We start from the raw sequence: 12,673 nt of genomic DNA, 5'->3' as shown, positions 1-12,673 counted from the left end.
GGACCAAGTGAATGTCTTCTCTAGGAAGCAAATCCATGAGTTCAGACTTGCAGTATGGTGGTGTTTCCTGAAGTTTCAGGAGATTGTGCTTGTTTATTTGTTTGTGTTTTGTTTTGTTTGCTTGTGGGGTGGCGTTTTTTGGTTGGTGTTTGTCTGTGGGTTTTTTTCCTTCACCAATTATTCTCCTTGGGTCTCTTAAATGCCTGGGTCTACTTCAGCCTGATGGGAAGCCTCAGGAGTCAGAGTTGTATTGTGAAGATGCTCACATTTTAGAAGAGGTGGAATCAGCAGCCTGTGGAGTTGCAGATGAGGAAGTAAATTGAAGCAAGAGAAGTTTTAGTAGATGTTTCTAAATTTGGTTGCTTTTTAATGACGAGACACCATTAAGAGAACTCATTGAGTAACCTTCCAGTAATTCCATATAATGACCCTCAGGTTCAATTTTACCAATGTGTTTGCATCCTCCCTACCTATGAGCAGAGCACATAAACACATTTCTAAACATTTTCCTGGACTGAGAATAATGAAATTGAAGATTCTAGGACTCAATTATGTTGTCTCTCCACAAGACTGTGCCAGCTGCTTTTGTAAGGAGGAGTAAAAGATTTTTAACTGCTGTAGATGGAAGTGGGTTAGAAGGGTTATAGAGGCTTTTTTCTGTGTTTGGCCATGGCTTAGAAGATAAAAGTTGAACCAGCTAGATCAAAACAGCTTTTCAAGTTATCAGAGAAGTAATTTTTTTAATGGAAAAGAACTTTAATGTAAACCTGAAGGGAAGTGTTGAGGTAGTGTCTGATCATGGAATGTTGGCTTTACAGTTGACTCTCTTCAAACAACACAGAACAGAGTTGCCACACCAGAGAGAGAGATCACTTTGGTGCACTTGAAAAAGGATGAAAAGTTTGGCTTAGGTAAGTGGCTTTAAAATTGCTGTTGACATGTATTTCTAGAAGCCAAAAACAAAATAAAGTTTTCTGGTCTGTGTTTAAGCATTTATTGTAGAACTAAGCAAGGCATTGCAGGCAGTAGCTGGATTTTGAAGGCTTTTAAAATGTAGTTTCTGTGATGTTAAGCAAGTCAGTTTTTCCATATAAGTGTAGGATAATATTAGTATTATGAACTAGTCATCCTTGAAGTTGGCCTTTTATCTCTGTGCTCAGTATAGAATTTTGTCTCTGTGGAACCTCGCAGCTTTGAGCTGTGACAAATGCTTTAAATGAATGGTTTTTTAGAAAGAGACACTATAAAAGCATTATGTGCTAATTGTGGAGTGTTTTCCTTATTCCTGTAATATCAGATGGAACACTGATTTGATGTTGAATGAGCCTGGGAGATGAGATATTTGCATTACATTCCTTCCTCTGCCACTGAGTTTTTTGCATAAACCCACCTAATTTTTCCCAGTATGAGTAATGAAAAATTTTATGTCAGTGTTGTGCTTTAGGAAGACTCTCTAAAGTGTCTTTAAGGACATTGTTCTGTCATTCAAAATCAGATTGTAGGGTAAATTTGAGAGGGGAAAAAAGCCTACAAGGCAGTAGGCAGTAGTAGTAATGTATAAGTTAGGCAGAAATGAAAAAAAAATTTAAACCAATGTATTATTTCTCCTCTTCCCCATGCAATTTATGGTAGTTTGCTGTTTAAGCTGGAATAGAAAAGACCTGATATCTTTTTTTTTTTTTCCCCCCTCTGGAACATTTGTCCCAGGTTTATGTGGTAGAGTGAATAGAAATGGATTACAAGCCTCAAAATAAACCAGGGACATTGAAAACTCAGATCTTAAGACCGAGGTCAAACTTCTATGTGAAACATCAAACAATGGAGAAAACCAGAAATTTTTATCTGCTCAGCAAATGTACATTTCATGTCACCTTTTTGTGTGTTTCTCTTGCCAGAGTTATCTTCTGTAGCCTTTGCTGGAATGTCCTGAACAGACAGACAGACAAAGTCTAAATCAATTGCTTAAAACAAGAGTGTACAACACAGTTTAAAAGCTTTGCTGTCTGTTTCAATGCAGATTTAAATTTGACGTGTCTGGGGTTTTTTGCTTTACATTTATTAGAATGACTAAGTTTATGTTTATTCTAGAAGATGGACTTGTGTTAAGTTACAGGGTGATCACTGACATTTTTGCCTGCTTTGGGCCTTTTCTTCCTAGGCTTTCAAATAGTTGGTGGAGAGAAGACAGGGAAACTTGATCTGGGAATTTTTATTCATTCAGTTATTCCTGGAGGGCCAGCTGATTTGGAAGGGACTCTAAAACCAGGTAAATAGCATAAAATTCCATCTATGGCTCTGGGTATCACAGTTCCTTACGATGGTGACCTTCAGTCACCTTCCAGATAATTTCTGAAAACTAGTGATGCTTCATTCTTAGACTGTACAAAAACAACAGTCTTACAAATCAATGTAAAAATGATAAAGCTTGAAGTAGCAGAAAGTTGTAGACGTAAAGATAAGGGCTTTATTTTCCATTGTCTGTCTTGCACATGCATTGTAATTTAAAGTTTTTATAACTCAGTATCCCTACTATAGGTTTTTAAAAAGTGAAATGGAACCATATACTTAAACCATAACTGTAGTGGGAGGGAGAAGAAAAATGTATATTTTTTCCTTCTCATCTTAGTCTGTGTCTTGAACTCAACTGCATATTTCTCGTTTAACTTCTGATTTCTACTTTGCCTTTTTTCTTTTACAGCAAAAGAGAAGGTAGAAATCAGAATATGTAAAGATTTGGCAGGTTTAAAAAGAGTAAAAATAACCAGGTTTTGTGGTGGGGTTTGGGGTTTGGCTTTTTTTATTTTCATTATTAGAGTTGCCTATTCCAGCATCACTTGAAGTTTAGTAATTTTTAATCTGTGCATTGTGTAGAGGTTGTCAGACCCACGTTGTCACTGATGGGTAAAAATGTAGGTGTTAGGCTGTGTTTGAACAACCCCTTTTGTGCAGGGCACCGCCTCATATCCATAAACAGCACGAGTTTGGAAGGCGTCAGCCAGCAGGCAGCCTTGGAAATCCTGGAGAACGCTCCCGAGGATGTGACACTGGTCATCTCCCAGCCCAAGGACAGGCTGTCCAAAGGTAGGGATCTGCATTTCCCCTGTGAGCACCCCCAGCTAGCTGGGAATTGTGTTCAGAGACAGGATGAAGAGGGGGTTAGTGAGGGGGTACCCATTGTGGGGGTACAGTGTGAGCGGAGAGTGTGAGTGGAGTATCCGGGCGGGTGAAACCTTCCTGGGTTGTAGGCTGAGGAAAGGGCGTGGTGCTGCAGATGAGCTGATGGCTGTCTTGTCTCCTGGTTTGCAGCATCATCTAACACTGCTCATCTCAGTAATGGAGCCAGGGGTTACTTGAGGAGGCCCTCCTCCGTGCAGGACAACGAGGCGGAGTCCTCTTGGGAAGAGCCCAGCCGGTGCCGTGCTCACCAGAGGCCGGTTTCGGGGAGCCTCTCCGCACTGGCCAGGCGGGATGGAAGCCTGAGCTCCCAGGATTCCAGGACTGAGAGCGCCAGCCTGTCCCAGGGCCAGCCCGCCCTGGGCAAACGGGCCAGTGGCAGAGGCCAGCAGGATGCTCAGCCCTGCAGCCAGCCCCAGGCTGGGCCCTGGAAAGCCCTGGAGAAGAGAAGATCCTCGTCGGACAGTGCTCGAGGGAAAAGTAAAAGGCCTGGGGTAGTGGAGCCTGTGGAGTATTCTGACCGAGGGGATTCCGACATGGATGAAGCAACTTACTCTGGCAGTCAGGAGCAGCAGCCAGCTAAAAAGGCATAGTGGATTTCATGTGAATATTTCCCGTCAGGGGATAGTGGGATTGAGGTAGCTGTCTCTGGGTGTCAGGATGTGGGGGACAAACAGCCTGGCCTAGCCTGCAGCTAATGTCAGTAGCTGATTTCTAACAGCATGGTGATTCTGTTCAAAATAAATGGAGAAAATCACTTCTGTAACTTGGAACAACTTTCCAGCTTTCCAATGTTACAAGATGTGTCCTTTTAGAGGCAGACTGTGCTTTGGGATGAACCTACAGTGCACTTCCTGAGGCTGTAGGAAACCTCCTTTCAAGTCTGTGTGTTTGTCCAATATGTTCATAACCTAGTGACCACTCCTAGAGGTAAGTTTATTCACTTGACAGATAAATGTAGTTTTTCCTCAAGGAAAGTAGGAGTGATACATCTGGAGTGGGTAGCAGAACTCATTGTCTTCTGGGATTGATCTAAGCCTTGAAAAACTGCTCTTGTGCATTAAAGTTCAGCAGTGAGTCATGCTCTTGAGCAGGCACAGTTGCTGCTTCACCTTTCCAAAAGGGCACAATCACAAGTACTGCAAATTTGTTTCCAGCTTGCAGTGATTTCTCTGTTCATCTGATGGAGGTTATTCAAATAAATTGTGGCAACTCCTGCTAATTAATCCAACAGACTCTAGGCTGCTGTACTGCTGAAGCACTGAAGTTGCAGTGTTCTGTAACCAGCTCACTGGGACAGTAAAGACTTGGCTGCTGAAGGCCAAGCATATTTGTGTGCTAAACCTGTTCAATGGCAGGAATGGAAGAGTTGAAGCCAGTGAGTCTTGAGTCTTATTAATTGGTACTTTGCCAGGTGGACTCCTTCTGGCTGTGTCTGACTCAAACCCCACCCTTTAGGGTCTTAGCTGTAAGCATCTGTTCCAAAGGCAAAAGGCAAATCATTGTCTCTTTTGTTTTGTTTGTTTCTTTCTCTCTCTCTCTCTCTCTCTCTTTTTTTTTTTTCTTTTTTTTTTGTAAATAAAGGATTCTTCCTCGTCAAACACATCAAACAAAGTGAATTCTAAAAAGGTTTCTACAACACTTCTTAAACCTGGAGATATCTTTGAGGTTGAACTAGCAAAAAAAGATAACGGCTTGGGAATAAGTGTCACGGTACTGTTTGACAAGGTTTTTAGATGTTTTCTCTTTTTTCTCTACTCCCAGCAACCCATTAAATTGCTAAATTACAAGGAAGCAAAATATTTTCTGGAATCACTTTAATTTATAGATTTATTGATGTGTGGTTAATGTTACCACAGCTGAAAAGTAAATACTATGAATTTATATTCATTTTCTTGTCTTCTGCCCTTTAAGTAATTCTTGTTTTTTGTTTTATGGTGGAGCCCCAAAGTCCTAATAGACTCTTATCACAGATGCTGCTTTGTGAGTACAAAAGGCAAGATGGTCTTTGTCCCTTGCTACCTAATCTTGTGCCAGATTTGCAGGGAAGGAAGTGAGACCCTCCCAGACTGGCACAGCAGGCAGTGGAAGCAGTAGTGTTATTTAAGAGTATTTGTGCATGCTCAGTCACATTCACCATGTTCAGTGTTCTCCCTCTGCTGGAGAAAAGGCAGAAAGCAAAAAACTACATAAACCCAGATGAGACCTGGCTGACACTGCTTTCTTGCAATATGAGGCAAAATTTTTTTAAGACTGATTTCTCTTCAGGCTATAAGATTTTGAAGGTAGTTTTATGTTTAGGGCCTGTCATACTGCAGAGTGGCACTTAAGAGAAGAAGAGAATAATTTACATACATTTTCCACTGCATCTGTTCCTCTATTAAAATATGCATTTTAATGTATTTTAATATTCACCTATCATTGGTGGAGGAATGTTTTGGAAGCCTAGTGCTGTTTCCATATATATGGCTAGGTCTGTAAGAGGAGCAGAAGGAAATTCTGTTATTTTGGCATCCCAGTCTATTCAAAGTCATGTTCCATTGCTTGAGAGAGTTGGAGGAACAGTGGTTGAGCAGGAGTTGGTTACTGAGTAGTACCAGACCTGCCGTGTGCATGCCCTGGCTTTGTAGAGGTGCTAGAAGATGCCAGCCAGTGCAGAGATTTCCCTTGAGGGATGACCAGGTGGTGTCTTCACTGCCCTTTGCTTTTCCAGAGTTCTGCCCCTTCATTGTTTTGGTGTGAGTGCAGTTACCTGTGTGTTACCTGGGTGCTTTGGGAGTGAACATTAACATGCTGTTGGTCTTCCTCTTCCCTCCAAGTCTGTGGAGCACAGTGAGCCAGAATCACACAGTGCTTTAGGATGGAAGGGACAATTAAAGGCCATCTAGTCCTGCCCCCTCTGCAATCAGCAGAAAGGCCAAGGCCCTCCAAAAACAATGTCAGTTCAGCTTGAGCAGCTTAGACCTTCAAACCTGTCTGAACTGAGAGAAAGCAGCACTCCTTAATCTCCTGTTACATCAGAGAAGTTGTGTTGGAGTAGGACACTGCATGCTTGTGCATCTCCTGCTTTGGCATGCTGTGCTCTTGCACATCTCTGAGCTTTGGTGTGCATGCAAGCATGTAAAGTCCAACAAAATGCAGACATGTTTCTGCTAAAGGACGTTTGTTTGTGTTTTGTGCATTTGCATTGTGAGGCATTGTGTTTTTACAGGCTTCCCACCCCAACCTTATTCACAGCAAATTGCATGACTGCACAGAACATGCTTGATGTAACATTTTGGTTTTGATAGTTTCTCTGTTTTTTCTATGTGCCAGTAGCCCAATTGCTTCCTAAGAACAGTTTTCCTTGTGTGACACTGTGTTTAATTTCTAAGTATTCTAACTGCAAAAATACTAACAGTCCTATTTTTGTCTTCTGTTTAGGGTGGTGTAAATACTAGCATAAGGCATGGTGGTATTTATGTGAAAGCGATTATTCCCAAGGGAGCAGCTGAAGCCGATGGCAGAATAGAAAAAGGTAGGATTTCCATTCTTTTGGTGGGGACTCTTAATGTGAAAAAAGGGCAGAGGATTGTCTGTGGGGGACTTGACAATATCCTGTGGCCTGGAAACTAGCACTCTGTTTGCCTCCTGTCCTTGCACCTTTTTCATTGGGAAGAACTGTTTCTCTAAGCTGTTGCAGTTGTCATTTTAAATATTGTCTTGATAGCTAATTTTGCAGGTGAAGTTTAAAAAACTAATGTAGAACAACTGCAGAACCAGCAATGCTGAGGCTGTGGAAGGGAAAAATAGGAGATAGCTTGTGGGATTTTTGTTCTGTAAAGCAGCCTATGTTAATGGAGAATGCTTCTCTGTTCCAGGCACACAGAGAGAGGGCTTTGTGTTATTTGTGGCCTTCTTGCTTGGCACGCCTGGCAACTCAATGCAGAAAATGCTGTAATTGTTATGGCTCTTCTTGTTAGTAAGCCAGGCCACATTCTTCACTGAAGTGAGCATTCCCACTGTGGACTAAGATTTGTTTTGAATAAAGAGTCTGAGCTTTCTGGCAGGCTGTCACTCTGATGGTTAGCACTAGTTTTGACGTGGGATTATCCCACAGAATCATTACATTGGAAAAGACCTTTTGATTTGAGCTGTATAGTTTATTTGCAAAGTTCTCTTCTTGACTCAGAACATGGAAGGGAGGGAGAATTTCCTTAAATAACTGTCCTTGTTAGCTCAGACTTGAAAGTTTCTTTGCATCATAGATGTTTTTTAGGTGATGCTCTGCCTACTTTTTCTTAAATTATTAATGTAGGTGACCGCGTGCTCTCTGTCAATGGGATCAGTTTGGAAGGAGCTACCCATAAGCAAGCTGTTGAAACCCTGAGAAACACAGGCCAGGTGAGTGGCTGCTGCTTCTACTCCTGACTGTGGTAAACCAGTTCTCTATCAGAGAAAAGAGGTGAAGGAACCTCAAGACTGGAATCTTCCCCGGTGTTGTCGTGGGAAGATTTTAAATTTGTTTTCTTGGATTCCTTGGCTTCCTGGCACACCTGAAAATAGCCAGTGAGTGTACACATTCAGAACTGCTGAGAACTACTATTTGTGTTCTCTTTATGAACTGTTTTTAACTTAATTCCATGTACAAATGTGCCAGTGACACCATCTTTGACACCTCTTAACACCCTCACAACTTCATAGGAAGAACACCCTTTCTTACTCTATTGGCAAGTGTCTTGCAAGTCCATTAGTGTATTTTGGAGGTTGTCATTTAACAGCCCTTAAAAAATAAGGAATAATTGGAGGACATAGATGGGGAGGGGAATCTCTATAACACTTGCTGCTGTAAAAGTTTGGACCCTGAGAACTTAGAAGGAAACACGTACTCTAGACTGTGCTATCTCTGTTGCCAGTTAACTGGAGAATGTTTCATCTCTTTAGGTGGTGCACCTGCTGTTGGAAAAAGGTCAGCTTTCAGGGGCCAAGGCTCACGCTCCAGTGACACCACAGTGCACACTCCCAAATCAGGCGGGGCAGTGTGAGCCCCAGCAGAAGCCAGCAACAGAATCTTCAAATGCCAAAGATTACAGCTTTGTCACAACAGGTCAGGTCCCACAGAACAATTGTCTTAACTGTCAAAGCATCCTGTAGTTTCATACAATTTTCTTTACTTCTTAGAATGGAAATGGAGTGGGTAAGAACCTATACCAAGCCCTTGCACATAATGCAGTCTCTTTTTCTTTTTGTGCTGTTGTGTTTCTTTTTAAGACTTCCTTTCACATCTTGGTTACTTTGTTTAGCTACTGTTTTTTGCTCTCTCACCGTTTCATGTTCTTTCCCAGTGTCACCTTAGATGCCAAGGCTGTAGCAAGCTTGGATTTAGGGGGTGCTGCTGTATTTGGTGCTGCTAAGGGGTGCCAAGGAGAATTTAGATATTTGTATATAAATGAGTGCTTCTGTGGGTCCTGCAGCTCCTGTCTTAGAAGACATCAAGAGCTAGATGAAGAGAGAAGGATTTGTGCCCCTGACTATAGGTTGACAGAATTCAGCCTCTCTTGCTGCTGGTGACTTGTGCAAGTGAAGGGAAGCCTACCCAGATGGCAGAACTCCTGCAGATACTTTTGGGTCTTCTTGCACGTGCTCTGTCCTGTCTGCCAGGAGCTTCAGTTGCTGCTTTCACTAATGCCTGATCAGTGGCTGGAAAGGTTGTGTCACTCTGTGCTTTAAAAAGTTCCTTAATGGACTTCGTAGGGAATAGTCCTTTGGAGACACTCTGCCTTTCTGCATATTGATGTTGTCAGGCCAAGCAAGCTGACTGAGAAGTGATCAGCTTTTTGTCCTCTTTAACCTGGAGGGATCTTTTGGTAACACTTTTGTTCAACTCAGTGAAAGAACCGTGTCACGGGGAGATTGCACATTGTCATGTCTGGAATGTGAGCACTGGACACTCTTTCCATGGCCATGTGCTATAGGAAATAATAAGTTAATTGTGAAAACCCAGGGCACCAGGAATATTTCTCTGTCTGCTCTGGGGTGTCCTGACCCCCTGGGGAACACTGACTTTGACCCTCATTCATGGAGAAAGTTTCCTAGACTTCAAGATAGACTAGAATCCACAAAAGTGTGAAATAGGTTATAGAGAGTAGTATAGATGTATCACTTGGTGAGAAATTTAGGTTTTGGGATTTTTAGTATGTTGTGGATGGAAGCAAGATGGAGGGCACAGGGTGTTATCCTCGATTTCTTCTTGTTGCTTCTTCCTTCTTCTTCATAGGTTTAGGTGGCATTTTGCAATTGGGCAGAAAAGCCTGCATTGCAGCTCTTTGGGATCAGTTATTGGGTTAAAAGGGGAAATAATCTAGGTGTCAGTTCTTAATGGGATAGTTTGGTCTTAAAAGTCCTGGTAACAAGAGATTGTTGGCCATTTTGTGCCTTCTAATGAAAAGCTGCAGAACTCACAGCGGTGAGACTGTTTTACTGATAAGAAATAATAAACACCTGAGTCGAACATGAACAACCATCTCAAGTGCCTTCAATCCAGAACACAGAAACCCACAACTGGTACACCCACAGTTCATGTTATTTTTGCAGAGAACACATTTGAGGTGAAACTGCTGAAGAACAGCTCAGGCCTGGGGTTCAGTTTCTGCCGTGAGGACAACCCGAGCCCCGAGCAGCTGGGATCGACGATAGTGCGGGTGAAGAAGCTGTTCCCTGGGCAGCCAGCCGCAGAGAGCGGGCAGATCGAGATCGGGGACGTCATCCTGAAGGTGAACGGCGCCTCCCTGAAGGGCTTGTCCCAGCAGGTTTGTACCCATCCTAGTGAAACTGATACTGTGCTAGTCCTGCAAGTCTGCATCTGACAGTCAATCCCTCTGTGGCCACAGGAAGTCATCTCTGCTCTGAGGGGAACATCTCCAGAGGTCTCTCTTCTCCTCTGCCGGCCACCATCTGGAATACTACCTGACATCGACCCTTCGTTGCTGGTAAGGTGTCTGGAATGGGATTTTTTTAAACATTATTTGCTATTTAAGGTTCATTTATCCAATCTGGTGGGTGGGTGGGTTAGTTAAATGCAAGGTGCAGATGGAATGATGGGGAGAGTGCTCACAGAAATGTGGTTCTTGGAATCAATCCCTTAGGAGTGCACTGTTTTGTGTGGACGTTAAAGGAATGTATGGCTTCAGAAGCTTTTTTCCTCCATTTTGTGATCTAAGGCATGAGAAATTGGTTCAACACAGTGTTTCTGGAGCAGAAATTTCTTTGCAGCCCAATGTTTTGAAGTTGATATCAGATAGAAATTGGATATTTCTGTGAAGGATATCCTTCAAAATATCCAAAACACCAATTTGGTGGTGATGTATGTAAAAACAAAGAAAAGGTTGTCAAATTTACCTTGTGGAAATTAGAGCTATCTCAAAGAATATTTTCAAAATGCTCCACTAAATAAATTGAAAGAACAGAAGGCCATTTTAGGATACTTGAAGAAGTGGAAATGAAATGTGTTTCAGCAAAAGAGAGTGTAGAGGACAAATTCCCTGAAAATTAGGTTTTCCATAGTACAGGAAAGTGTAAAACTAATGGAGACAGGTCTTCAGTTTAAGTTCCTCAGGGAATTCATCACAGCACTAAGCCTGCCAGAGTTCAGAAGTGTTTGGGCATGGCTCTCTGGGACAGGGTGTGATTCCTGGGGCTATCCTGTGCAGGGCCAGGAATTGGGCTCGGATGATCCTTGTGGGTCTCTTCCATCTCAGGATACTCTGATTCTGTGATTCTGAGTAACTTTAACATTATTTTCAAACAATAATATCATTCAAGTCTGATGAGAGAAGTTTAAATAGACAAATAAAAATTTAAGTGATGTTAAGATTGGAGTGACAGATAACCAACTGAGCAAACTAATAATATAAATTACTATTCCTATAATAGACCTGTTTGTAATGTGGAATAACAGGAACTTTAATAGAACTTTATCAAACTTAAACAGGAACTTTAATAAAACAGTGCACATATTAAAAGAAGAAGAAAACCAAAATTTTCTTTATCGCAGATTGATGTGTTCATACACACAAGAATCTGACCATGAAAGCATAAATGAAGGTTTTAAATCTTTTCTCTCTGCTGGTTGGTATAATTCTTGGGAATATGTGGCAATTGGCAAAATTGTTATTCAGTCTGTTGGTGGTTAATAACTTGGTTAATAGTCACCTTTTGGCATAATTATTTCAGTTTTTGTAGTCTGTTGCTTGGTTTGGTTGACAGCTTCTCTGTTTCCCTCCTCTGTGAGGTTGGTTTGACTTCAGTAGCTCTGTGAGCCTCAGCTTCTGGTTGGCAGGGATTTCATGGTAGTTGCATAGAAGACTGCTGGGGATCATTTAAAAGCATCTGTCAGAAGCATCTGTCAGTAGGCTTTCTGAAGCTAAAGTATTTTTGTTTTTCCTAAATGAATTTAATGTTTTTTAGCAGTGTAAGTTTCAGAGTTTTGCACACTTTGTCTTGGCCAAGTTGCATTGAACTTTTTGAAAGTCTGCTATGATGTGTTTCAGCAGTTCAGTCAGTGACCACTGACTCCTTGGTTTTTTGGTAATTTTATGCAGTCTTCGAAACTTTCTTTTGTCATCAGAACTGGATTACTGTGAATTAAATGCTTTTGCTTTTGTAGACCCCCATCCATTCGCCCCAACAAGTTTTTCCAGAGGTCAGCAGAGAAGTTTCTGGTCCATCAAATAGAGAACAAGGCGACAGCTCAGATGAAAATGAAACTACTGATGTGAGCAAGAAAAGGCTAAAATCTCCCTCCAGAAGAGACAGCTACAGTGACAGCAGCAGAAGTGGTGATGAGGAGGTGATGGAGTCAGCAGCCCAGGTGGGCCTGGGCTGGAGTTCAGCACTGTATCAGGGCTCAGGTGAAGCTGAGGCACAGGCACAGGGTCAGTGTGAAGCACACCCTGGCCAGAGGGACGCTGTCCGCACCATCCTGTATCCTGATCAGGAGGCTCCCGGCAAGGCAGAGCTGGAGGACAGGTATGCTGCTGATAATGAACCTCATCATCCTGCAAAGATGTTTATAGAAGTAGTTCATTGGACCTATTCAGAGAAATGCTTCTCTTGGTTTGCTTTTTAGATCTGCATAAAGTCAGCCTTGGTTCATATAATAATTTATGAGTGCCAGCCACATTGTACTTATTCCTGTTTTCTTTTTTCTTCTGCTTTATCTGTAGTGATCTGCCTTTGGATTTGCCAGTGATCCCCACCTGTAGAACTGTGCCAGATGTTACCACATCCATGTTAATAAATGACTGTTATGCTACTCCTGTCTCTGAGCTGACTTCACACCTGGGAGAAATAGATTCATTACTCACCCAGCTGGAAAAAAATGCTGAAGAATATGAGCCAGTAATGCACTATTTCTGTCTTTCAGGAGCATAAATGTCCTGCTGTGGTTGTTTTAGCTGTGATTTTGAGAGTGGATAGAAATTAGGCACATTAATTTACAAATGGGATAGCTGTAGGTTAT

General features: G+C 42.1%; 1 protein-coding gene across 5 annotated transcripts in view; it reads left to right on the top strand.

Annotated features, from left to right (window-relative positions):
• Positions 1 to 12,673, top strand: part of PTPN13 (protein tyrosine phosphatase non-receptor type 13) — a 112,410-nt gene that overhangs the window by 84,292 nt on the left and 15,445 nt on the right. For 3 of the 5 annotated variants that reach the window (XM_030238858.2, XM_050973568.1, XM_018926886.3), the window contains exons 21-32: positions 819 to 911; positions 2,159 to 2,266; positions 2,950 to 3,081; positions 3,307 to 3,761; positions 4,759 to 4,902; positions 6,598 to 6,691; positions 7,472 to 7,557; positions 8,098 to 8,260; positions 9,748 to 9,962; positions 10,044 to 10,142; positions 11,819 to 12,180; positions 12,378 to 12,552. In XM_030238858.2, the coding sequence (XP_030094718.1) occupies positions 819 to 911; positions 2,159 to 2,266; positions 2,950 to 3,081; positions 3,307 to 3,761; positions 4,759 to 4,902; positions 6,598 to 6,691; positions 7,472 to 7,557; positions 8,098 to 8,260; positions 9,748 to 9,962; positions 10,044 to 10,142; positions 11,819 to 12,180; positions 12,378 to 12,552 (2,126 nt within the window). The remainder of the gene's footprint in view (positions 1 to 818; positions 912 to 2,158; positions 2,267 to 2,949; positions 3,082 to 3,306; positions 3,762 to 4,758; positions 4,903 to 6,597; positions 6,692 to 7,471; positions 7,558 to 8,097; positions 8,261 to 9,747; positions 9,963 to 10,043; positions 10,143 to 11,818; positions 12,181 to 12,377; positions 12,553 to 12,673) is intronic. The other 2 variants (XM_050973569.1, XM_050973570.1) reach the window with 2 other exon arrangements.

This window comes from Serinus canaria, chromosome 4 (genome assembly GCF_022539315.1).
Source record: "Serinus canaria isolate serCan28SL12 chromosome 4, serCan2020, whole genome shotgun sequence".
Taxonomy (NCBI): Eukaryota; Metazoa; Chordata; class Aves; order Passeriformes; family Fringillidae; genus Serinus; species Serinus canaria.
This window is presented reverse-complemented; position numbering and strand designations above follow the sequence as displayed.